The 26757-nt window shown below is 35.5% G+C and overlaps 2 protein-coding genes across 6 annotated transcripts in view; both read left to right on the top strand.

Annotated features, from left to right (window-relative positions):
* Window positions 1–6910, top strand: part of Med13 (mediator complex subunit 13) — a 95205-nt gene extending 88295 nt beyond the window's left edge. The window contains 2 exon segments of the mRNA XM_047543132.1: window positions 2170–2270; window positions 2900–6910. Of these exon segments, the coding sequence (XP_047399088.1) occupies window positions 2170–2270; window positions 2900–3032 (234 nt within the window). The 3' untranslated portion in view covers window positions 3033–6910.
* Window positions 6911–13317: 6407 nt separating this feature from the next.
* Ints2 (integrator complex subunit 2) overlaps window positions 13318–26757 on the top strand; it is a 45474-nt gene continuing 32034 nt past the window's right edge. Inside the window, exons 1-9 of one of the 5 annotated variants that reach the window (XM_047546965.1) lie at window positions 13318–13359; window positions 14591–14897; window positions 15482–15620; window positions 17606–17708; window positions 19024–19137; window positions 20447–20577; window positions 20846–21019; window positions 23374–23600; window positions 26291–26416. In XM_047546965.1, coding sequence (XP_047402921.1) covers window positions 13341–13359; window positions 14591–14897; window positions 15482–15620; window positions 17606–17708; window positions 19024–19137; window positions 20447–20577; window positions 20846–21019; window positions 23374–23600; window positions 26291–26416 — 1340 coding nt within the window. In that variant the 5' untranslated portion in view covers window positions 13318–13340. Of the gene's footprint in view, window positions 13630–14141; window positions 14162–14590; window positions 14898–15481; window positions 15621–17605; window positions 17709–19023; window positions 19138–20446; window positions 20578–20845; window positions 21020–23373; window positions 23601–26290; window positions 26417–26757 lie in introns of those variants that run through there. The other 4 variants (XM_047546967.1, XM_047546966.1, XM_047546968.1 and 1 more) reach the window with 4 other exon arrangements.

Consider the following 26757-nt stretch of genomic DNA (forward strand, 5'->3'; position numbering starts at 1 on the left):
CTGAGAGAAACTTTATTTTTATAACCTTCTCATTTTCTAGGTGAGCATATTTAAGTTCAGAAAAACGCACCTGTCCAAAATCATAAATAAATTGGCAGTAGATTCGAGATTGAAACCTGAATCTTTTAATTATCATTACATTATTTTTGAATTATGTCATACCTTATTTTCATTATTCTGCATTATTTTGAGGATTAAAAGATTCAGTCTTGCCATGTGAGATGGTACACATCTGTGATCCCAGCTATTGCAGAGGCTGAGGCAGGAGAATTCCAAGTTATGTTTCATTAGTTATGCTAATTTAAGTACCTTTTGAGTACTTGTTGCTTGTAGGGTAAAAATTAGATACTATGCGTTAGTTTATATTTTAGTGGTTACCAAACCATAGGCCTCTTGTTATCTCCCTCCTTACCTCCCTTCATTATCCTTTCCATTCCTTTTCTTCCTTTGACAGAGCCTTGCTTTGTTGCCTGTACTGGCCTCAAACCTTGGCTCAAGCAGTCCTCTTGCTTCAGCCTCTCAAGTAGCTGGGACTACAGGCCTGCCTGTGCCAGTTGCATCCTTCTTGCTGTCTTTTGTTCCTGTTGCTATTAAATCTTGATACCCTTGGCCAACATTGAACTTCCGTAGCATGTTCATATATACAATAGTTGAAGATCTTAACTTTTCTTTTCTTTTTTTGTTTTTTTTTGTTTTTTTTTTTTTGCAGTGGGGGGATTTAACCCAGGGTCTCATGTATGGTAGATAATCACTCTACCTTTGAGCTGTATCCTCAGCCCTTGATAATATTTAATGAAATGATATATGTAAGAGTGCCAGCCAAGGTAGTCGTTCTGTCCTGTGTTTTCTTCCTCTTCCAGTTGATGTGTAAATCTCATTACAAGAACACCTTCCCAAGGGGTTTTCTGCTGAATAGTCCTTTAGTCTTCACAAAACAAAGGGTTCTTTAGATCTTTGGAAAGTGCTGTACATGCTTTCTACCCCCTTTTGTAGTCACAGTGCATGTATGCACACAACAGACTCTGAAAAATAGTAGTAAATAACATTATTTACCTAGCATTTCCCAAATTTATTTTAATACACAAGGATAGGATTGTTTAACACCTATTTATAATTCATGACCTTAGTGTTTTAGGGCACATTTTTTTAGGAAACACAACTTTACAAAAAGTCCAAGGGACTATCCAGATTCTTTTCTACTCAATATTTATTTGCAGAGAGGATAGTGTAAAGTGAGCATTCACCCTCAGATACAGTGTAACAAGATTAGGACTTCTGATTCTGAATTACCAGGTAAGGCATAACTTACCATAATTTTGTTCACCTTTTTTTTCATGCATCCCATTTTAGTTCTGTACTATAGGTGATAAAACCACCTGGTATGTTTCTCTTTGCTTGGAAAAAATAATGAAGTGTTCCTTAGGTGGTTAAAAATATTTTTTTATCATAGGAATTAGAGTACTCGTTCTAATTAATATTCATTTAATTTGTAGTGATCTGCCATGTGAGACTTGTTTTTAGCTCAAAAATCAAGATTTTATAGATAGTTCAAATATAAACATTTTAAGTTATATTTAATGGTTTATACTTGTATACAACTGGAAAGGAGAGAGTTATAATTGTAAGAGTACCTTTTGTAGTATATAGAATAAGATCTACTGAGAGTTTTGTGGTGAATACCATCACTGTCTTATCACATTTTTTAACATTATTATACATATTTACAGAGTATTTATTGGATTTAGTTGAAATGTGAAGAAGTAGCACATTCCTTCCTCCCACTGTTCACTGCCATACCTAAATGGATATACCAGTTGTTACTAAACCTCTGTTATGAAATTCATTATGTTTATTGTTGCCTTAAACATTTACTTTATGCATCTAGATAAATTAGACTTAGAAAATGGTTGTAAATCCTTTTTAAGGATTAGTATGAAGTTTCAGAAACAGCAGAACTAAAAGAAAAGAAAGTAGGAAGATTTAGTATGTTTTGCATTAAAAATTACTTCAGTAATGAATGAATTAAGGAGAGGAAAGCATTTTTACAGTGGTTCCCATTCATAACATAGTACCAAAATGTATTTCATTAAGAAAGATACATTGGGAGAATAAGGTAAAACTAAAGGACCAATCTTTTCCCATGTGGCTGATTCCCTGTTATGTTTTTAGGCCTCTTTGCACCTCCACGTGCCTTCAGTGCAATCTGACGAGCTGCTTCACAGTAAACACTCCCACCCACTTGACTCAAATCAGACTTCAGATGTCCTCAGGTACTGCTCTTTTACCATTATGTGTTCTCCATTGCAACTTTAATAGAATATAATGTTAGCCAGGCATGGTGGCACAGCCCTGTAATCCCAGTGACTTGTGGAGGCTGAGGCAGGAGGATCCCAAGTTTGAGGCCAGCCTCAGCAGTTTAGCTCAAAATAAAAAAATTAAAAAGGACTGGGGATGTAGCTCAGTGGTAAAGTGCCCCTGGGTTAAATCCCCAGTACCAAAAACAAAACAAAAAAAGAATATAATGTTGATTCTTACGCATTTTTCTCAATATTGGCAAGATTTTATAGGTTACCTTTACCCTTGTATCTCTAGATAAATTGCATTATTCAGAATGACTCTTTTCTAAGATAATCTGCTTTTGAGGTTTTGTTTTGTTTTTTTTTAAATGGGATTGAATCTAGGGCCTTATACATGCTAAGCAAGTGCTCTACCATTAAGCTACAAATACTTCTAGCCTGACAACTTTTAATGAAATTGTCTTTTTACCCAAGGACTCTCTATTTCATATCCTCCATTCTTTGTTGAGGTCCTTTGACCCTTAGATATTATTATTGGAAACCACTTCTGAAATCTACACTGGAAATAGATATGTGGCTTACATTGTTTATTTGCTTTTCAGGTTTGTTTTGGAACAGTACAATGCACTCTCCTGGCTAACCTGTGACCCTGCAATCCAGGACAGACGCTCATGTCTCCCAATTCATTTTGTGGTGCTGAATCAGTTATACAACTTTATCATGAATATGCTGTGATCTTCATTTGTTGGAACTTTGCAAGAAAAGAACAAGGAAAAAAGGATATTTTGCTGCAGGATTAAGTTATAATCTTCTCAGTGAAAGTCATTTGTGATGGGGTCTAATTCTTATTACTTCAACAAATATTGTTTTGACTTTGGGGGAGGGGCTATAACCCTGCTATTTTTCATTGACTATACTGAACTCTTTAGGGATGGTGACTGATCATACAAAACGTATTATAACATTTTCGTAGCAAAAATTAACCTTTTTTTCCAGTCACAGTATTTGTGAAAAGTAATGAGCCATAGTACCCAGTCATGTTAAATGAATATTAAAAGCATGGAGAGGAAACATGAGGAACAATGATTTTCAACATATGGCTTTAGAACATCAAGATGTTCTTGTATTGGATTATAGTTATCTAGTATTCAAAAATGCCTGCATCTCTTATTTATTGTAAGTTTTTAAATGTATAAATTGTCTTATATTTCTTAACCTCTTTTATAAAAATTTTCCTAGAAGGTTTATACTGCCTTCTTGCTTTAAAGCAATTGGTCTAAAATATATGTAATCGTCTTAATTAAAAAGTTGCAGTAGGGTTGCTTTTAGAGTATTATTTTTTTGTAAGGGGGTGGGTGGGACAGTAAATTTGTATTGTCTCAATGTACAGTTTAATGGGGATAGAGGGGGAATAATGTCCATACCATTGTGTGTGGAGGATTTACAGCTAAGCTGTAGTTGCAGAGTACATGTACAGTAATGAAGTTCACTGTGTTTATAAATTGAAAAGGTACCGGGTCTTACAGCATTTTATATATCACATCTTTACAGAATAACATGATGGCAATATACAAGTGATATTGTTAGGTGGTTTAACTTAGAATAAAATGAGAAATCTTCAGTTATATTTTGTACTATGGTTTAGGGCTATGACTAATATTTCAGGCCATTTCCAGTGAAAGAAACTTAGTTTTACAAGAAAAACATTTGCTACTGAATGCTTAAACTAATTTTGGTGTTTAATGTTATATGCTTAAATTTTTTTCAGTTAACAGTGGCAATTTAGGCATGGGAATATTATTAATTATGAAATTTATCTGCAGGATCTGCTATAAGGTTGAAATTTAGCCCAGCTCTAGGCATTTTACAAATTATTTTAAGAGCAGTCACTCTTGATTGTTTGACTTTTTTTTTTTTTTTTTTTTTTTTAAATTAAAGATTGGGAATGTGTGTGAGAGTGTGCATATGTGTGGGTGTGTGTGTGCAATCAAACTGTGGTGTAAATAGATTCTCAGTGAATTCTGGTATTCAGACTCTATTCCACTAGTGAAAAAACCATTTTCTAAACTTAACCTGTTTCCCTTTGCCTTTTTTATTTATTTAATTTTCTTGGTTTGGAGATGGCAGTCCCAAACACCAGAGTCTGTACTTTTCTATAACACAGCTCAAATTAAGGTAGGGCATATGCCAAGGAGGTTCTCACCTCCCTAAAGAAGGGACTTGAATTTTAGGGACTTTAATTCACCCCTTCCTTCAACACAACTTTCCCCCTTCTTGTTTGCACATGCCAATATAACTGCTTTTATATGCAGGCTTTTACCCCCTTGAAAAATCCTTTCTACAGTGCTGCTCACAAGAGAGCCCAAGTTAGCTTTCTGCCTGCATTGCTGACTTGAATTCACAGTCGCCAGGTCTACCTAATCTTTCTTGGAAGCAGTCTAGCAAAATTCTTATTTGTATGTTCACTAATTATCTACAAGGATGAAATCAGATGTATTTACAAAACTCTAATTCAGTATTTTTTTTTTTACTGAAACCTGTTTTGTAAATACTGTTTGCTTAGCATAAATATCACTTTCTTATGAACAGTATAACTTCTTCAAATTGTGTACATGAAAACATTAGCAAGTCTTTTTTCTATTAAAAAAATAAAATTGGTGACAAAAGTTTTCAATCATTAAGAGTATAATGAAATCCCAGTGGTCAGCATATTTGGATATTAAATTTAAAGATCACATCTCTCCATTTGTTTTCCAATTATGCTAACACACCACAGATTATGTTGGCATGTTTTGTTCTGTACTTTCTTTAAAAAAAAAAAAAAAAAAAAACACAACTTGTCTGAGATTTGAGGGAAAAGATGCTTATTTGGAATTTCTATAAAAAGAGTATTTTTTTTATATACTTAGCTGAATAGTGACTTTAAAAAATAAAAGTTATATTCTCAGTTGTTTAAAATTGCTAACCTACAGTAACCAAACCTCAGTTTGAAAATAGATTTTTTAAAAATTTATTCCCTGACAGTTTCTTTTATATGGAGCCATAAGGAGGGAACCCAGTATACAATTCCTTTTTATGTAGGAATCAGGGAATAGTTCTTAAATAGACAGGATTTACTGATAAGAGTTCTTCCCTTCGTATATCAGTTCACACTCAAATAGAAAGTTATTAAATAGCCATTAGAAAAGGTCAGTTGACTTGTCTCAGTAAAAAAAGAAATTAAGCATTTTGTGCAGGATGATGGATCTGACTTCTTAATGTACTGTCACAGACAAGTATGGGTAATTTTATTTTATTTAAATAAGCAAGCAAAATATTATACTTTATACCAGTGAGTTACCAACACCTTGACTTCTTTGTTACAGTGCTAATGTCTGTTCTTTGTGCAGTTATCCATTATGAAGCAGGGTGGAAGTTCAGTATTTTGGCATTTAAAAGATTAGTTATATAATGTTTGCTTCCAGCCAGTGAGAAACATCTAGCCATACCTTTCTTATGCAAGCCATTCAGTTATCAGGACTGTGAATTAACACTGTATGAATAAATTTCTGTACACCTTATCGTTTGGCCAGAAGGCCACCAAGTGTACTTATATGTAATCCTTAAATTTTAAAGTAGCTGTAATTTTTAAATATTTCTAAACTTTTCTTAAACCACTAAAAATTAAGCTCTTACTACTTAGTCAACTATCCTCAGCTGTATTCGTACTCAATTGTCAGTATGGCACAGATTACTGTATTAAAATATTCTCTTTTCGTCTTCATATTTACCTTCTGAGGTAATTTTTTAACTTAATGTGTTACTACAAAGATTTGCAGATCTTTAATCAAGCACTATGTTAATACTGTAATATCAAAATACTATGTCGCATTATTTAAAAATGTTCAAATTGAATAGATTAAAAGGAAGTTTTTAAATGCTATTGCATCATATAATTTGCTACTCATCCACTATGGCATTGCATATTAGTCTATTAATACACTTAATGTTGCATGAGTGATATTTTGGTCTGGGTTTCCTCTTAAGATTTTAGTTTGTCTAAATTAAGGAAAAAATGTTTTTAGCATATATATTTTTTGTCCCATCCCTCAAAATCAGCTGGAAATCTTAAAACTTTTGTTTTTTCTTGGTGTTTTAATGGGCCCAGAACTGTAGTTTAAATTTTTGTATATGTATTTTCTTTTTTTTTGGAGTATAAATTTAAAACTGGATTTGGGACCTAAAATACTCCTCAGGTTTATATATTCATGAAGTTTTAAAATAGCTTTAGTTTTCAAAGTAAACTGGATATGTGGACCTTAAAAGTTACTGAGTTTAAACTACAAATTGTAACGTCATTACTGGACATGTCAGCATCAACCCTCTCAAAATACCTTGGTCACTTTATGAAGGGGCGTTTTAAAGTTGTTGTTTAGCAGTGACATTTAATATGGTCCAATTGCTTTTCTTTTTAACGTGACAAAAAAGAATAAGGAACAAACACTATTGCTGCCGAATGCCATAACACTGAGTTGTACAAATTGTGATTGAGGAAATGAAAAGGTTTATACTTTTTAAAAAAAAAAAAAAAAACAAAAAACTTCAAATGGAATAAATTATTCATGAAGCCTTCATTGTGGTGTCTCGTTCTGTTGAAAATATTTCCATCTTAAAATATTTTGTCCATCCTTAAGCTTAGTAAGGACATATCCCAAAGTTTTTGTGGTCTTTTAAAATAGTTTCTACCAGTTTTGCCACAGACTGGCTTTGAATTCAGGCAAAACACCTAATCTCAAAATTTCATATTTGCGTATTGGTAATTTAACACAGTAACAGCCTGACCTTTCTAATCAGCTTTGTGAACCTTGAAGATATAAAAAGAAAGAAAAGAAAAAAGGATGATTGTTTAATGTTCCTAGAAAAGTCAAATCCAGAATGAAGACTTAAGAGAATGCTGCTTAAAGGTGGCAAAAAGGACTTTTTAATATGTTTCTAGCAAGAAAAAGGATGGAGAAGATACAAAGCATAGAGTAGTCCACATTTAGCTTTCCTCTTTTTTTTTTTTTTTTAATACTGGGGTTTGAACCCAGGGGCGCTTTAACCACTAACCACGTTCATAGCCCTTTTTATTTTTTAATTTTGGGACAAGATCTTGCTAAGTTGCTGAGACTGACCTTGAAACTTGTGATCCTCCTGCCTCAGCCTCCCAAGGTGCTGATTACATGCATGTATCACCACACCCAGCACTTTACCTCCTTTCTGTCTCAACCCATCCCAATTAGAAAAAATAAAAATTAAAAATATATACATATAAAAGGGCTGGAGATGTAGCTCAGTGAAGTAGCACCCCCTGGTTTCAACTTCCAGTACCAAAAAATCAGTAAGTAAATAAAAGAAAATTCATGGTCTGGGGATACAGCTCAGTGGTAGAGCTCTTGCATATCATGCAGAAGACCTTGTGTTTGATCCCTAGCACCACCCTCCCCCCAAAAAAGTCACCTTGAAATTATCAAGCTCTAAAGTTTAATGATGGAATTAAAACCTAAGGTAACTGATTTCAAGGAACTAGTTGCTCAAATCTCCAGGCCCACAAGAATTACATCCTGGGTTGTGAAAGAACTTGCAGATAATGATTTAAGAAATGCTGTAGATAAGTTAAAGCTACTGAAAACAAAAATGGGCAACTTTTCTAGTTTTTAAAGTTCTTAAGGATAGGTCCCAGAAACTACTAGCAAATTTATTTGGCTTGACAACATTAAAAACTGGCATAGGGCTGGGGTTGTGGCTCAGGGGTAGAGCACTTGTCTAACACATGTGAGGCACTGGGTTTGATCCTCAGCACCACACATAAATAAGTTGCCCATCTAAAGCTAAAAATATATTTTTTAAAAAGCTGGCACAATTTCACTAACAATAATCGATTATACACTACAAATCTCTGATCTTAAGTCCTTATTTTACTGGGAAACAGTTGTGTAAATATAAATTCCTTAAAGTGGTATGACTGATAATGCAGTACATATACAAAAGGAAGTAACTGATACCAATCTCATTCCTTTGATAACATTGATTATGGCGGTGAACATTTAACAGCTTATTAAGATTTCATATGTTTGAATCTGAAATTCAACAAACCAGTTGGCTGTACTGTGTAAGAGGCATAGAAAACTTGGTCCCTGCCCTGAAAGTACTTACTCTGGTCAAGTCTTTATTACAGACAATGTGTAAAGTACTATGACTGAAAGAAGCAAAAGGTCTTCTGGGAGCACAGAAGAGAGAAACATAAGCTACTGAAGGGTAGGTGGTTTGCCAGGGAAAGGTTTTTTATAAAAAGCAAGAGAACATTGGAGGAGCCTTAAAACAGATACAAAGGAATTTACTGCGTGAAAAAAAGATTATGGAAGGTTTGCATGGGAAAAGGCACAGGAGTATTGAGAGTATGATAAAGGAACAGTTCAAACTGATGAAAGACACCATGACACCACGCAGGAGCCCAAGTTGGAGACACAAGGAGTCCAAGCTGGAGAGAAGTCAGACCATAAAAGTCTCTGTCTTCTGAGCTCATCAATAAGTATATTGGATTTTATCCCAAGGCAAGTATTTTAGTAGCTGGGTTGATTCATAACTGGTTAAACAATTGGACCAAGGAGGCTGGGTTAGTGGAACTATGTCAACCCACAGGGATGTCTCATGCAGAACTTCAGAACCTGAACTGGACCTGAGTCTAGTCAACATTTTATGCATAACATCAGCAAAGATATGATCTGCTTAGCCAAAGCTAAAGCAAAAAGCCTTGTAGAAGTCAAAAAAGATCTTGACAGGCTAAAACATGGGAGACAAGATCAAATAGGCACACTATTTGAGGATAATTATAAAGAGTTCTATGCTGAGAAACATGTCTTTTAAGGTACATTTTTGTACTTCTACATTTTCTTTCCAAAGAACATTGATCCTTCTTTAAATAGGCTATCACTTTCTTGAAATTTATTTAAGAAAAAAAAATATAGCATACCTGAAACAGTAGATAGTTTAATGTACTTTTCTTTTTTCTTTTTCTTTTTTCCTGTTTCCTCATTCTTCTAGTTTAAGAAATAAAGTAGAAAAGAGAGTAAATCCAAGAAAGCCAGTAAAAAGAAAAATGTTTATCCAGGAAAGTCTTCTTTTTGACTTAAACAAAATATAGGAAATATATAATGTGTTTCATCAAATTTAACACCAATAATTGTATAAATCACTAAAAAACGCTGCCATTGTAAGATGTTTGAATTTCAGAGATATTAAAATGTGAAAAAAATCAGATGTTAAAAATATTCCTTCTTGGGTAGAAATCATAATGGACCTCAATATCACATTGGTCTTAAAATGGGATGATTTCCTCCAAAACTTTTTAATCACAAAAAGGTACACCATAATTTTATGAGATAGTCCTATGAAAATCAATGATTATGTGATTTATAGGCAACTAGATTTAGGGCTAATCTGTAGGTTTACTATTTACAAAGAGAATCTGTCTAATTAAACATATAAACTGCAAGGTAATTTAAAAATTGATTTTAGTATAGTTAGGGAATTGGCCTGAGAGAAAACAACTAAAACTTAAAAGTTCATGGATAGCTGGAAATGGTGGCACACTCCTGTAATCCCAGTGATTTGTAAGGCTGAGACCAGTTTGGGCAATTTAGCTAGACCCTGTCTCAACAAATAAAAAGGGCTAGATTTGTAGATTAGTGGTAGAACGCCTGAGGGTTCAACCTCAGTACCACAAAGAAAAAAAAAAGATTCATGACTAAATCTTTTCTTATGAAGGTATCCAAATTCTATATAATGATTATCAAAATGATTTCACAGGCAAACATGGTGTTTCAAGGACCTGAAAAGATTTTAACAGCAGGGAGGTGGTGCATGCCTGTAATCCCAATGACTTGGGAGAGTGAGCAGGATTGCAAATTTGAGGCTAGCCTGGGCAATTTAGCAAGAACTTGTCTCTAAATAAATAAATCAGGCTGGAGATGTAGCTTAGTGGTCAAGTGTCCCTGGGTTTGATCCCTATAACCAGCTCCCTCCCAAAGGAAAAAAAAGAAAGACTTCAACAAGTTGTTAAGAATAGAGTCATGACTTGCAGCTTTCTGATTTAAGCAACTCAAGCTGGTCGTGATGATTCACTGAGGTAAGAATGGAAAGGGAGAGAGGGAGACTTTTTGAGAAAGTTAAGTATCAGCCCTCATCTCTGTGACACTATCTTATTCAAACTGAATGTAACTTGCTAGATGGAGATACTGGATCTGCATGTTTGTCCATTAGTGATCTTAGTGATCACAGGATTATAAACAGTGTTAGAAAAGATCTGAAAAATCACTGAATTCATACCCATCTCTTCCACTCTTTTATCCTCCTTATTCCTGTGAAATGAGTATTTGAGATTAATTTCCACAATTCTAAAATGGAGAATATAATATTACCTACTTCAAAGGAAGAAATGATATAGTAGATATAAAGCACTTATCACAGTGCCTGGCAATTCTTCAACAAATAAGTCTTTAATAAATATTAGCTTATAAAAGGACATTCAGCTGATTGTGGTGGCACATGCCTTTAATCCCAGCAACTAGGGAGGCTGAGGCAGGAAGATCCCAAATTCAAAGCCAGTCTCAGCAATTTATTGAGGCCCTAAGCAACTCAGTGAGACCTTGTTTCAAAATAAAATATAAAAATGCTGGGGATGTGGTTCATTGGTTTATTACCAAAAAAAAAAAAAAAAAAAAAAAAAAAGACATTGATGTGTTTAGTATATAAGAGGCCCTGGATTTAAAAAACTGAATTAAAAAAAGAGTTGTTGGGCTGGGGAGATAGCTCAGTTGGTAGAGTGCTTGCCTCTCAAGCACAAGGCCCTGAGTTCGATCCCCAGCACCGCAAAAAAAAAAAAAAAAAGTTGTTGTTTTGCTATAGTTTGTAATCCACTAATAGACTGTGAAACCAATTTTAAATATATAGTGACCACTAATTTTAAAAAAGGAAATAGAGTATGTAATATGTAGGAGGGTATTATTTCATTAAATGTTTATTTCCATGTAGACGTGGGTATGTGTTCTGTTTTAGATGGTACATAAGTTTATATAACGTGGTTATATGCGTATGTGTGTTCTGGGTCACAATGTGAAATGTATTACTCTGGGTTAGGTGGAAAAAACTGAGAAACATTGAGAAACACTCCAACACACATAATTTTTTTCTTTTCTTTTTTTTTTTTTTGGTACCCCCTGAAACCTAGGTGCCAGGTCCTTAACCACTGAGCCTCATCCCCAGTCCTTTTTTTTTTTTTTTTAGCTTCTTATTTGTCTTACTATTTTGATCATTGATTTATTCACTCATTCATTCACATACTTTTCTGTTGTGTTACAAAATGAATTTAAGGTGAAACCTTAATTTATCCAGATGACTCATTTCTATCATCAATTGCATTCAATAATTTAATTCACAGAATAATTTCAGAGACAACATTGGTGAAAAAAGAGAAAGGCCCCACCAGAAAGTATCTTCCAGTCTAGGTAGAGCAGTGGACAAGTAAACAGACAATTACAACATAATTGCACATCAGTTGCCTTAAAATTTTAGTAGTCATTGCAAATATTCTCATTGTCAGTAAAGTTTCATTTCACAGTTGTGAATATTTTGATGACACTTCACAAGAGTCACACCATTCCTCAACACCAGTGGGAGTCAGATGTCTCTAGGTCAGGACCTTCTGTGCCTGGCTCCAGATGGGAGTCCCTTGTTTCACCTGCCTCAACCCTGAGGACAAGCCTGGGTTTCTCCCAGCCTTTTTTCTTTTATAATTTTGAGATAGGATCTCTCAAGATTGTCGAGGGGCCTGGCTAAATTGCTGAGGCTGGCCTTGATTTTGCCATCTTCCGGTCTCAGCCTCCAGAGTCCACGGGATTATAACACGTACCACTGCTCTGCCATTAGTTCTTTTCTTGCTTTACTGATCTTGTAAACTGAAAGTAAAACGTTTAGAGATTATCCCTATTCTGATGATTATTGAGTCATCAGAAAGTACACTGTACTTTATTTTTAAATACTTTCGTTTGGGCCAGGTGTGGTGGTGCACGCCTGTAACGCCAGCGTCTCATGAGGCCGAGGCAGGAGGATCCCAGGTTTGAGGTCAGGCTCAGCTACTTAGTGAGGCCCTAAGCAATTTAGTGAGACCCTGTCTCAAAATAGAAAATAAGAAAATAAAGGGATTGGGGATATGGTTCAGTTGTTAGGTACCCCTGGCTTCAATCCCTGGTACCAAACCAAACTTTTGTTTCTATCTCCTAGTACACAATACCTGGTAAATAGAAGGTGCCAAATACATGCTGACTGAACCAAGAACAAATAAAATGAAAAAAAAAAAAAAAAAAATCAAGAAGACACATAGATTAGTGGAGACTTTCCAGGTGACCAGACATCTTTTGAAAAGTTGTTCAAAGATCTGGATCTTCTTTGCAGGCATTCACAATTTTCAACAGATTCTATCCAGAGAATTCTTGAAATTTTACCCACCTTCCTGTGAAGATCTAAGGAACCTAAATTAATCCCAAAGGCAAGGTATTTTCCTTTGACTCCTGGGTGTGTGAGGTCGAAGGGTGTAAGGTTAGGGTCAGACAACTTTTAAAAATTCTACAAATCCTGGATTCTATAATTTTGATGCTGGGTAGGCACAGGCAAAGACCCAAATACAGGTACAGTCCGGTTGCGGTCCAAGAAGAGTAGGGATAACTTTAACATTTCTTTTACACATGGTATGCCATGAATGCCAGGATAATCCTGCGACAACGAAACTGCAGTTCCGAGTGGCTTGGAGACTTATCTGAAAGGGCCCACAGGGTATGTTCTAGAAACATCAACATTAGAAATCTTCGCAAGTGAACCTGGGCTTGGCAAGTTGGGTGGAGGAAGGGGCGGGCACGCGCACGCGCACGCGCACCGCTGCGTCGACGCCGACGTCTCTGGGTTTCGAGTTGCAGCCACCCTTCCTCCAGTTCAGTACGGTGGCCGGCGGGAGCCAGGCGCTGGGGATGAATGAAGGTGCTGGGTGCAGGTTGAAAAAGGCTCCTCTGCTTTTCCCTCTCTCCAAGCTCGGTTCTGCCTTTGTGCGGTGTCCCCATCCTGTCCCCATCTTGTCGACGACCCGGTTGGTCCCAGCGTCTAAGTTCTTGGTGCCCGAATCGACTCGGGCACAGCTAGGGTTTTGGGGATCCGGATTATCGCTAGGCCCAACTTCGGACGGCGCTCTAGATTTCTGCCGCGTCCCGCCGCTAGGACGCGGAATTCGTGTGGGGTCCCCTGAGACTGGAGGGTAGATCTTAAGGTATGAAGCGTCGGCTTCTCAGGCCTCAGAGCGTTCCCGGGTCTTTGTCGGCAACCGGCCAGACTTTTCACAGCTTGAGGGACTTGTTGGTTCTCGTTGTCTCCGGGGCAAGACCTGTGAACGCTGGATCTTGGCGCCTCTGCTCCATCAGCCCTCCCCTCTAAGACCAGCTGCTTCTGCTTGAAAGCAAAGCAACGTTTCTGTCCACGGTTCTGCTAGTTGGTCGGTCTTAAGAGGAGATGTTTTTGGCTACCTGCTTGCTGAACCCCTTTCCCTTTTTTGGTGTCTTTGATTACTTCTGAAGATACACAACAGCCGAAGTGGCACTCGTCTTTCTCTCATAGCTTATTGCACCCACAGACATCTGCTTTTTACCCAGTAACGCAGGAGACATAGGATAGGGTTGTGGCCTTCAGAGCCTTTTATTTTTGACCAATGAGATGATTGGCTAGTGTTTCTGTCTTCTGTGGTGTGGGAGGTAGAAGCCCAACAATCGCTTACACATACTGGTTAGGCATGCGATGCTGAAAAGGTATGGCTATGGCCATTCATTTACTTTAATTTACGTTTTGTGGATCTAATGTAACTGGTCTGTTGAAAGCCGTGAACCGGGATATAGTATGTGAGGGTTCAAATTTGGGATTTTGCCACTAACTAGTAATATTACTTTTGGGCCTGTAACTTAATTTTCTGTACTTTATATACTTTGTAAAATAAAAGTATTAGAGCAGAAGATTCCTAAGTCTGGAAGAGACTTTAATATACTTTTGTTTTCTTTTTCATTTTCCAGATGACAGTAGAAGTAGGGAGACAGGGAGAGCTGGTCTTTAATTATGTCAGGAACATTGCCAACATAGGAACCTATTAATGATCTATCACATTTTTCAGGTTTATAAAAAGAGGAGTGTACATACATGTGGAAGTTATAGCACTACCTTTTATTTATTTTTTTAATCATTAGGATCAACAGTGATAATGACTGAGTGCACAAGCCTTCAGTTTGTCAGCCCTTTTGCTTTTGAGGCAATGCAGAAAGTGGATGTCGTTCGCCTGGCATCTCTGAGTGATACAGAATTAAGACTTCTCCTGCCCTGCTTGGTTCGGATGGCACTTTGTGCTCCTGCTGACCAGAGCCAAAGCTGGGCTCAGGATAAGAAACTTATCCTTCGCCTTCTCTCTGGAGTGGAAGCTGTCAACTCCATTGTTGCATTGTTGTCTGTGGACTTTCATGCTTTAGAACAAGATGCCAGCAAAGAACAGCAGCTTAGGTAAAGTTATGTTGTATATGATATGGATTGGGATTTACTTGAATTTTCTGAAGAGTAGAAAATCATAATTTTTCAGAGCAGAGAGAAGAATGAGAATGTAAACTTTGGAGAGTATTTTATTTAGGTCTTTTCTATTTATAGTTAAAATTTTAGTATCTTGTAAGTTCTGTATTATAAAATCTTGCATAGGAAAATTTGGCCATATACTGTTGTGTTTCAGGTAAGCTGATTAGGTCATTTATGGGTGGGAAATGGGTAGGATAGCTTCCAGTAGATTAGAAGGATTTATTGAAATCACTTGGGAGGTGTTTAAGATTACATTGATACCTAAAGATACCTTCCCTACCCATTGTGAATCTGGAAATAAGCTACTGTTATTAAGGGAAGTGGGTGTTAACTATTAGTTGTGATGGAGTCTACATAACTTGTGAATTCCTGAAATATATGGGGAAACTAGTATTTCAGAAGTAACAGAGAATATTTAAAGTGTATAATTCATTCAGAGTATGTCAGCAATAATTTTTATGCAACTATTTCCATGTCATTGTTCCAATAGTTGTTTTACATGTTTATAACTTCATTAGGCATAAACTTGGAGGAGGCAGTGGAGAGAGTATCCTGGTATCACAACTTCAACATGGATTAACATTAGAATTTGAACACAGTGATTCACCTCGTCGATTGCGTCTTGTGCTTAGTGAACTGTTGGCCATTATGAACAAGGTACTTTCTTTTTAACCACAGCTCAAAGTATTCATGATTTGACATGTACATACAGAAAGGTAGACAAAAAATGGAGGCAAGAAGGCAGGCAGTGTGGTACTTCTGTTGAAAATCTGAAAGGATATTAAAAGCATGCCTTAAAGACTTTCTGTAGTTTTTATGTTTTCTTATTTTTGCCTATTCTGCATCTTCTATCAGAGTTTTTTTTTTTCCCCCCTGTATGGAATTCATACAGTGACTTATTGACATTTAGAAAAGAACTGACCTCAAAATTTGTATAAAATATCAAGTTTGGTATTACCTTTAGAGGATGTAATTTGCCTCATAAAATGTAGTGAAATAGGACTGGGAATGTAGCTCAGTGGTAGAGCATTTGCCTAGCATGTGTGAGGCACTGGGTTCAATCCTCAGTACCATATAAAAATAAATAAATAAAATAAAGGTTCATCAACAACTACAGTTAAAAAAGTTTTTTAAAAATATAGTGAAATATAACTGAAAAATTTGTGTGACTCATTTAGGCACTAGATGAACATCAAATTTGTCATATGATACTAAGGAGTATAAAACTAAGTTGGATGTAGGATGATTGATTGGCTAGCCTCACTCACTGGGTGACTTAATTGCCCATAATGAAGACTATTCAAGTTCTTTTCTTAGAAAAATTATAGATTACTTTGTCATGCACTTCTGGGTAATTATGGTTAATTAAAACTCTGAATTTAAATTTTTTAAATGTCTGGAATCTATCATATGAAGAACTAAATTTGATTTTCATATTAAAATGACTTAGATTAGGCCCAAGGTTTCAGAGGCAAGGTTATTTACTATCAGAATTTCAGGGTCAGTTAATTTTTAGTAAATACAGTATAATTTTAAAAATTATGGATAAAGAAACTCAATTCTATTTCTAAAGAGGATACTGGTGTGTGTGGAGGGGGAGGATTAGCTAGTTTTATGTTTTATTTTTGGTAGTTGGGATTGAACCCAAGGGTGTTGATCTACATCCCCAGTCTTTTTAAAATTTTTATTTTGAGACAGGGTCTTGCTAAGTTTCTGAGGCTGGCCTAGAACTTGTGATCCTCCTGCCTCAGCCTTCCGAGTCACTGGGATTACAGGGTGTGCCACCATGTCTAGCTCTTTAGCTAGTTTTAGTTAAAGTTTTTAAGGTTATGTTACAAATCATTCAAACTTTTTTACTATCACAAATAATTCTTTTATTCTTTTTCCACTGTACTGATCCTCTTTAATTTCAACCAAAACTTTTCTGCATCTTTTTTTTCTTTTGGTGGTACTGGAGATTGAACCCAGTGACTGTACATCCCCAGTCTTTTTATTTGTTTGTTTTATGTTTTAAAATTGAACACGAATTTACATTGTTAAAATGCTGTTTTAAGTTTACAGACTTTGTTGTTATTGTACTGGGGATTAAATCGGGGCGTGCTTTTCAACTTAACTACACTGCAAACTCCTTTAAAACATTTTTTTTTTGCGGTGCTGGGGATTTGAACCCAGGGCCTTGTGCTTGTGAGGCAAGCATTTTACCAACTGAACTATATCCCCAGCCCTAAAACTTTTTTTAAAAAAATTTTGAGACAGGATTTTATTAAATTGCACAGGCTGACCTCTTCCTGCTTCAGCCACCCGAGTTGCTGGGATCACTACTACTAGGCGTGGCTCAGTTTTTGACTTTTTCAGGCTTCCACTTATTTGACTAGCATGCCTAGATCATCCCTTTACCTTATTCTTTAATTCCAGATATTTCCAAATATGTACATAGAAATCAGTGCTTAAGATTAATGTTACCATATCTGAATAGTAATTGTGGCTAAAAATGGTTGAAATCAATCATTACTGCATATCCTCTTACAGTATATTAGTGACATATTAAGAGACCTATTTTGTAAGTTCAATAAATAATAAAAATAGTAAGGGATTTAATTTATTGTGTGAAATTAACAGAATTATTTTTTCTTTTTTTAAAGGTATCTGAATCCAATGGAGAATTTTTTTTCAAGTCTTCTGAGCTTTTTGAGAGTCCAGTCTATTTGGAGGAAGCTGCAGATGTACTTTGTATTTTACAAGCAGGTATTGTATTGAGTACTAAGATACATTTCAGATATAGTTTCTTGTAGAATGCTACTGTATAACTTCTTGGACTGGAATGTTTTTTTAGGGATCATCTATTAAAAATATGCCTGAAAAGTTTAAGTTAAAAATACTAGTAGGCTATGAGTTGGGGTTGTGGCTCAGTGGTAGAGTTTTTGCCTAGCATGTGTGAGGCACTGGGTTTGATTCTCAGCACCACGTATAAATAAATAAATAAAATAAAGGTCCAAAAAAATGACTAGTAGTCTAGGTGCAGTGGTGTACACATGTAATATCAGTGACTCAGGAGGCTTAGGAATGAGGATGATAAGTTTGAGACCAGCCTCAGCAACTTAGGGCCAAAAAACTTAGTGAAACCCTCAGTCAGAATTAAAAAGGGAAGAGGCTATAGCTCACTGGTAAAGCACCTCTGGGTTCATTCCCCATATCAAAATAAATAAATAAATAAGACTTATAGTAGGGGCTGGGGCTGTAGCTCAGTGGCAGAGCACTTGCCTTGCATGTGTGAGTCGCTGGGTTCGATCCTCAGCACTACATAAAAATAAAATAAAAATGTTTGAAAAAAAAAGACTAATAGAACAATCATTAAGAGAATTATTTTATTTTTACAGTATGGCATATTATGTACATTAGGTACAATATATTATGGTTTATTTGATTTAATGATTTTACTGCTTGTTAATGATTTTGGAAAATGTTTATGTTTATAGTACGTTAATGATTTTGGAAAATGTTTATAATAAATGGAAATAGCAAAGGGCAGAATGGTAAATAAAATATAATCCCAGTTTTGTTAAAATTTAAAACAAAACAGTACCCATGAAAGGAATTAAAATATTTTGTATTAACTTTGAGTAATGGATTAGAGCTAATTTTAATTTTCTTTTTGTACTTTTTTGTATTTTCCAGATTTTTTAATAGTATGTATGTGTGATAGAAATAAAAGTAAAGACAAAAATGCAAAGAATTGTGTGAAAATTTCTTTTTAAACCAACATTATTCAGTGAAACTTTCTGCAGTAGTCTGTGTTGTGCTGTTCAATTAGTAGCCACTAGCCACATATGGATTATTTGAAATGTACCAGTGTGACTGAGGAAATGAACTATTTTTAAGTTTCATTTAACAAATATCCACATGTGACTAGTGGCTATCCTGCTGAACAGCTCAGCTGTAGACTATGAAAAAAAGTATTTTAGTTGCATTTTGGTGACCTCTTTAAAATATCAAGACATTTAATATTTAACATAATGAAATTTCATTCTGTAATAGTGCTATTGATTTTGTTTTCTTATAGAGCTCCCTTCCTTGCTTCCTATAGTTGATGTAGCTGAAGCCTTGCTACATGTTAGAAATGGTGCCTGGTTCTTGTGTCTCTTGGTGGCCAATGTTCCTGATAGTTTTAATGAAGGTAAATATAATTAAAAAATGGAATATTGAGGAAAATTGGTAGGACACGTATAGGACCTTTGGTTTTTTTTTTTTGTTTTTTTTTTTAGTTTTTTTTTTTTTTTTTGAGATGGTGGGGTCTCTCTTTGTTACCATAGTGCGACCTCAAATTGCTAGGCTCAGCTGATCCTCTTGCTTCAATCTCCTTAGTGGCTCTAGTAGCTGGAACTATAGTCATACACCACTGTATGGTGCTAGGTTCTAATTTTTCTTTTCTTCTTTTTTTAGTTCTAGAAAGAAACATTTTATGGAATTCTATTTCAGATTTTATCTTTTCAAGTTTATTAGTGAGTATTCATTGTAAATATGTCAAGCTTAGGGATTTCAAAATTGTATTGACATTGCAAATTTAAGTATAGTGAGTATGTATCCTTAATTTTTTTTTTTTTTCTATTTGCCATTACTCCCCAGTGTTATAATACACCAGTAAAATATGCCAGGGAACTAGAAGATATAAATCTCTATGTTAAGGGAGCAAAGAGGAGACATCCGTAAGACAAGGAGCAATATAAGATATGTATCATCAGAAATATCAACACTCAGGCTGTTGTTGTTTTTAGCTTTATTACTGTTAGTTTGCCATAAGTACAGGGTAGAAATTTAGAAAAACCAGTGAAAAAATTTCACCTCTTTTAAACTACTTGTAACTGAAGATTGTTATTTGGGTCTGAGTGATGTAAAAATAAAAACAACTTTTGTTAAGCAAGGTGATATGTGAATTGTAGTTTTTCCAGGGAGGAAAAGGCACTGGATCTAAGGTTATAATTCCTGACTTTGTCTATTTGCTCCTTGTGTGCTATCCATTAAGATACTTCTCTTCAGCTGGGCACTGTAATCTCAGTGACTTGGGAGGCAGAGGCAGGAGGATTGCAAGTTCAAGGCCAGCCTCAGCAATTTAGTGAGGCCCTAATCAACTTAGAGAGACTCTGTCTCAAAAAAAAAAAAAAAAAAAAAGTGAGTAGATTGGGAATGTTATAGCTCGGTAGTTAATTGCTCCTGGGTTTAATCCCCGGTACCAAAAAAAATTTTATAAATAAAAAATTTTAAGAAAACATTAAGAAAAAAGATTCTTCTTTTTGCCTGCCATGATGATGGTACATACCTGTGATCCCAGATTTAGGAAGCTGAGGCAGGAGGATTGCAAGATCAAGGCCAGCCTCAGCAAGTTAGCAAGGCCCTCAGCAATTTAGTGAGACCCTGTTTTAAAATAAAACATTAAAAGGACTGAGGTGAGAAACATCTTAAAATAATAGAGGCTCTTACGTATTTAGTTTGTAGAGGCCTCATCAAAAATGGAGAACGACAAGATGAAGAAAGTCTTGGAGGAAGGCGCAGAACAGATGCCTTACGGTTCTTATGTAAAATGAATCCTTCTCAGGCCCTGAAGGTCCGAGGCATGGTGGTAAGAGACCCTATTGTTTTATGAATCAAAGCTCTTTATATTAGGACAAAGTAATATCTTTTCTTTTTTTTTTCTTTTTTTTTTTACTAAGATAGTTTTAGAATCTTGTAGAGGTTACAAATTTTAATTATATACTAGATGTGTTATCTTCCTCTGTGGGTTTTTACATTTTGTCTTATTTTTTTCCTCTACACTTAGATGCTTTAGATTTTGAAACATTCTGACTCTTTTCCTTATAATATCGAGTTTGTTTTCTTTGCTGTGTTAGGTGGAAGAATGTCACTTGCCAGGCCTTGGAGTGGCTTTAACATTGGATCACACTAAAAACGAAGCTTGTGAAGATGGAGTGAGTGACTTGGTTTGTTTTGTTAGTGGTTTGCTTCTTGGAACCAATGCAAAAGTCCGGACGTGGTTTGGAACTTTTATCCGAAATGGACAGCAGGTGAGATTATACATCTCTGTAGGTTAAGGATCAGGATATTTTGGCCGTTACTAAAAGGAAAAGAAGAAACACCTTTAGAAAGATGTCATCAGAATAATGGTTCTTAAATTTAATTTCAGGAACTTCCTCAGCTTTTAAGAAAGAAATCTTGAGGATATGAAAGAGCTTTTGTTTATGCAGTTTTAATTTTTTTATATTTCCCATGTTAGAAGTTAACACAAGCCTGAAGTGGTGGTGCATGCTTGTAATCATGCTGACTGTAATCATATGGAGGGAGGTTTAGGGAAGAGAATTGCAAATTGCAGGCAACCTTAGTGTCTTAGCTTAGACCCTGTCACAAAAAAAAAAAAAAAGGGTGGGTACTGTACATACAGCTCAGCAGTAGAATGCCCCTGGGTTTAATTCCTAGTACTGGAAGAGGGGAAACAAAATTTAAAGCTAAAATTTTTTTGAAATATTTATTTAATTTATTAAAAAATAGCAATAATAATAGTATTAAATGGGAACACAGTATTTTTTTTAATGGAAAATATATTTTCCAAAACAATAAAAAATTTTGTGGGAATAGTGATATTATTTAACTATAGAGATTTTTTTCAAATCTCTTTATTTCTGGTTTAATAGAAACCTTTGGAAAAAAGTATCATATACTTATGAGAGTAGTAGAACAAAAAAAGGCAATGTTTTACTGTTATTAAAAGAAGTATTTTTTGCCTTTCTGGGACCTTCAGAAAGCATCTTGGGGATCAACAGGGTCGTGGATTAGACTCATGCCAACTACTGCATTGGATCAAAAGAAAAATTATATTCTGTAATTTTAATATATTTGTGTATGTGTGTATATGTGTCTATAGTGATAAAAGATACATAACATAAAATTTACCATTTAATCTTTATTTTTGTGTGTGGTGGTCAAGATCCCCAGGTCTCAAATGCTAGGCAGGTGTTTTACCACTGCATTACATGCCAGCCCTTTTTTGATTTTTATTTTGAGATAGGGTCTTTTTTTTTTTTTTTTGAAACAGGGTGTCGCCAAGTTGCTTACTAAATTGCTGAGGCTGACTTTGACTTTTGATCCTCTGTCTTAGCCTCCTAGTTGCTGGGATTACAGGCGTGACCACCGTTCCTGGCGAGACAGGGTCTTACTAAGTTTCCCAGGCTGGTCTCAAATTTACAATCTTGCTGTAGTCCATCACTCTGATCCCAGTAATTGGGATTATAGGCATGTGTCACCACATCTGACCCATATTAATCATTTTTAAGCAGACAGGTCAGTGGCATTAAGTATATTCACAATGTTTCACAACCATCACCACCAGAATTTTTTTTTAATCATACCAAATAGAAACTCTGTATCCATTAAACTTCCCATTCCTCCTCTCCCTTGCAAATCCCTAGTGACCTCTGTTCTACTTTGTCTGTGAATTAATTTACCCTTTCTAGATAACTCATGATTGGAATCAAATAATATTTGTCTTTTTTCGTGTGTGTGGTACTGGGGATTGAACGCAGGGTTCCTTAACTACTGATCCACATTCCCAATCCTTTTTTTCATATTGGAATCAAATATTGTAATCAAATATGAAAAAAAGGATAGTGCTCCTTTTTTTCATATTGGAATCCAATATGAAAAAAAGGAGCACTTGGCTTCTTTATAGTTTAGAACTACTTTTGTATTTATTATCTTTGTTCATTCATCATCTTAACAGACATTGAGTGCTTCCTACATGTTAGGCATGGTGTTAGGCCCTGCGGAATAAAAAATGACTAAGACAATATCCCTGCCAGAAGAACTGCAGTAATTACAGACTCGTAGACTGTTAATTATAACAGCTATATAAGATTAATGAAATAGTCACTTCCTTGTCAGTAAGGAAATTGGAGTTCAGAGAGGTTAACTAATATATCTAAAATACATAATTATCTAATTGTACCACTTGGGTTTAAACTCAAGATCTTTTGTCTCTGAAATCTGTTTTGTGCTGTGGTATATTATGTATTTGAAACTCTCATTTAAATTATATTCTACAATTTAAATGATCACTAATTTAGTCTTTTCTCTGCAGCCAATCCAGATCAGGGTGAGTAGAGTAGTCTTCAAACAAACCAGTGGAGTTTTAGTTTACTTGATTTGTTTAAAGTGACATTCTGAAGTTAATGACAACCCTCTCAAATGTATCAGTGTTAAGGTTTAAATGGGGAGATATGAGGCCTTCACACTTGTCTAGCATATGTGAAGCCCTGGATTTAATTCCAAGTACCACATAAAAAGGGGAGGGGCAGATCTGTTTGAGCTTCTTATAATTTAGTAAATGCTTCATTCCTTTTTTTTTCTTGGTTCATATTTCTTATAGAGAAAAAGAGAGACCAGCAGTTCTGTACTTTGGCAAATGAGAAGGCAGCTTCTTCTGGAGTTGATGGGCATTCTTCCCACAGTAAGAAGTACCCGCATTGTGGAAGAAGCTGATGTGGAGATGGAGCCCAATGTGTCTGTGTATTCGGGGCTGAAAGAAGAGCATGTTGTGAAAGCCAGTGCACTCTTACGTCTGTACTGTGCTTTGATGGGGATCGCTGGACTCAAGTATTCAATAATTTGATATTTTTCCTTTTTTGTCATTTTACTTTCTTATTTCTAATCCCAAGAAAGTGAACCAAAAGGCTTTTATTCTGAGGATTCAGGTTTAATTCAGCTCCTGTAGTGGCTGGCATATATCAAGATTGAAGTTCTAGTGCCAAGCATTCCTAGCAGGGATGTATGTATCTATTTTGGTCAGATTGCAAGTAGAATTATGTAAATATGGGAGGGCCCAGAGAAGTTTGTCACAGTTTGTCAATTTCTAATTACAGTGTAAAGGAAAACTCTGGTATCACCATAGTTCAGGAGACCACTAAATGATCTATGAGTGATCCCTTACCTGGTCCATGTAGCTAATTAAAGTAAATCTCTCATATATTTCCTTTAGCAACTGAGATAATAAATTCTTTAAAATTAATATGATACATAAGGTTTTTTAATCATTATTATGAAACCTTTTGAATTTGTCCCCAACTGTGTATGGTCTTCACTTTACGTGTCTGATATATGTGAATTTCAGTTACTACAATTTAGTTAAAAATGCTGTTTCCTTGATATGGTTCACATGTTATTTACCACAGTACATTATTAACTTAATAATTATATAAAGTAAGTGGGATGTGGTGATGCACGCCTGTAATCCTAGTGGTTCAGGAGGCTGAGTAAGAAGGATCGTGAGATCAAAGCTAACCCTAGCAAAAGTGAGGCACTAAGAACTGAGATACTGTCTCTAAATAAAATACAAAGTAGCACTGGGGATGTGGCTCAGTGGTTGAGTTCCCCTGAGTTCAATCCCTGATACCCAAAAAATATATATGTGTAAAACTACCAAGTAGGTGGTTATATTGCTTCCTCATCTCCCAGTGATAAAATAGTATGACATTTTACTAAAATAGATAAACAAAAGAGGGAATTGGCCATTAAAGGTAAAAGTGTAGTAAAGAAAAGAAAGTTGCAGTGAAAAGTTCAGGAAAGTGGCTGACTGTGCGAATGTTGACACTCACACCATTTGAGAGACCCTAGATTTGCATCCAGAGGAAAATAGTGAGGGAGAACTTTTAGACAAATGAGGGAAGTCATTGTAACAAAGGGATGACAGTGTTCCAGAGGATGTGACACTAGCAGACATCTTTATACTTAAAGGAACTTTCATTTCACACTGAAGATACAAAGGACAAAATGTTGGAAGATGAGTCAAACCTAGAAGGCAGTATGACGCTTCACCAAGTCATAGAAAAGATGGTCACTGTATTACAAGTTGAGCAATGAAAAGAAGATGCAAAGTCTATTCTAACTTCACTTTTTTTGATACTGAGGATTGAATCCAGTGCTTTATCCTGAGTACATCCCCAGTCTTTTTATTTATTTATTTTTTATTTTGAGACAGGGTTTCACTAAGTTGCTAAGGTCTCACTAAGTTGGTGAGGCTGGCTTTGAACTTTTGATCCTTTTGCCTCAGCCACCTGAGTTGCTGGGTGTGCCACCAGACCTGGCTTAATTATTCTTCACAGAGTTTTTACAAAAGATAAGATACTTGAATGTTTCTAATGTTTTCAGTTATAGAGTGTCACATAAATATTAGTTTTACTTTTTTTCCCCACTTCTGTATTTACTATAGCTGACAGTTAACGTTTTGATAAATCTTAAAGCTCTCAGTGTAGTCATAATTTTCATTATTGCCTATTAAGATTGTGTTGCATGGTTTCAGCTTGTGTTCATTTTTATGATCCCATACTACTGGGTCAAGTAAGGCATGCTTGTATTTGTCTCTTAGGAAAAATTATTTTTTGATTTTTTAAAAAAATTCTTTTTAGTTATACATGACATACATGTATTTTGACATACATACATGGAGTATAACTTGCCATTCTTGTGGTTGCACATGATGTGGCGTTATACTGATTGTATATTCATATGTGAACATAGGAAAGTTAATTCCAGTTCATTCTACTGTCTTGTCTTTCCCAGTTCCTTCTCCCCCCCTTCCTCCATTCCCCCCATCCACTTCTCTCTCCCCCACCTGTTGTGAGTCAGCATCCACATATGAGAGAGAACTTTGCTTTTTTTGGGATTGGCTTATTTCACTTAGCATTATAGTTTCTAGTTCCAACCATTTACTGGTAAATGCCACAATTTCATTCTTCTTTATGGCTGAGTAATATTCTATTGTGTATATGGACCATAGTTTCTTTATCTATTCATCTGTTGAAGGGCATCTAGGTTGGTTCCGTAGCTTAGCTATTGTGAATTGAGCTGCTTGAACGTTGATGTGGCTGCATTTCTATAGTATGCTAATTTTAAGTCCTTTGGGTATATATCGAGGAGTGGGTTAACTGGGCCAACTGGTGATTCCATTCCGAGTTTTCTGAGAAGTCTTCATCTTGCTTTCCAATGTAATTTCTTAGAAATTTTGCTTCTGAAGACTGGGGATAGGACTCAGTGGTAGAATGCTTCCTTAGCATGTGCGTGGCCCTGTGTTTAATCCCCAGTAATACCAAAAAAAAAAAAAAGAAAAGAAAAGAAAAAAGTTTGCTTTGGACAGCTTATGTTTTTAAAGATTTTATGGTGAGGTATCATTATAAAGTGGAAAAATTTTTATCTGAAATAGTTAAAATGTTGGCAAGTTCATTTTTTTTTTTTTTCCTGGTCTTCCCTCAACTAAGAAAAGTAAAGCCTAATCATTTATTTCTTTTTAGACCAACTGAAGAAGAAGCTGAGCAGTTGCTGCAGTTGATGACCAGCCGACCTCCTGCTACACCAGCTGGGGTTCGATTTGTTTCCCTTTCCTTTTGTATGCTATTGGCCTTTTCAACACTTGTCAGGTACCTCACTATATAAGTGGCTCTTTTTTCTCAATGTCTGCTTTTGTACACTTATTTAAACACAAAGAGACTAGGAATGTAACTCAGTGGTAGAATTCTTGCCTAGTGTACGTAGAGTCCTGATTTTTATGCCTAGTTCCTCCAAAAACAAAGAAAAAAAGGAAAAAACAAAACAAAAATATATGTATAGTATTAGATTAAAATTGATCTACGTGTGGACAATTGTAGTGTCTTTAAATAAAAGGGTACTATTAGCATCTACTGTATGTCATTCATTTTATCAGTTCTTATGAATGTTGTTTAAAGGAGTAAGAATAGTTAGTTCTTCAGTGCTGAGCATG

This window comes from Sciurus carolinensis, chromosome 3, assembly GCF_902686445.1.
Source record: "Sciurus carolinensis chromosome 3, mSciCar1.2, whole genome shotgun sequence".
Classification (NCBI taxonomy): Eukaryota; Metazoa; Chordata; class Mammalia; order Rodentia; family Sciuridae; genus Sciurus; species Sciurus carolinensis.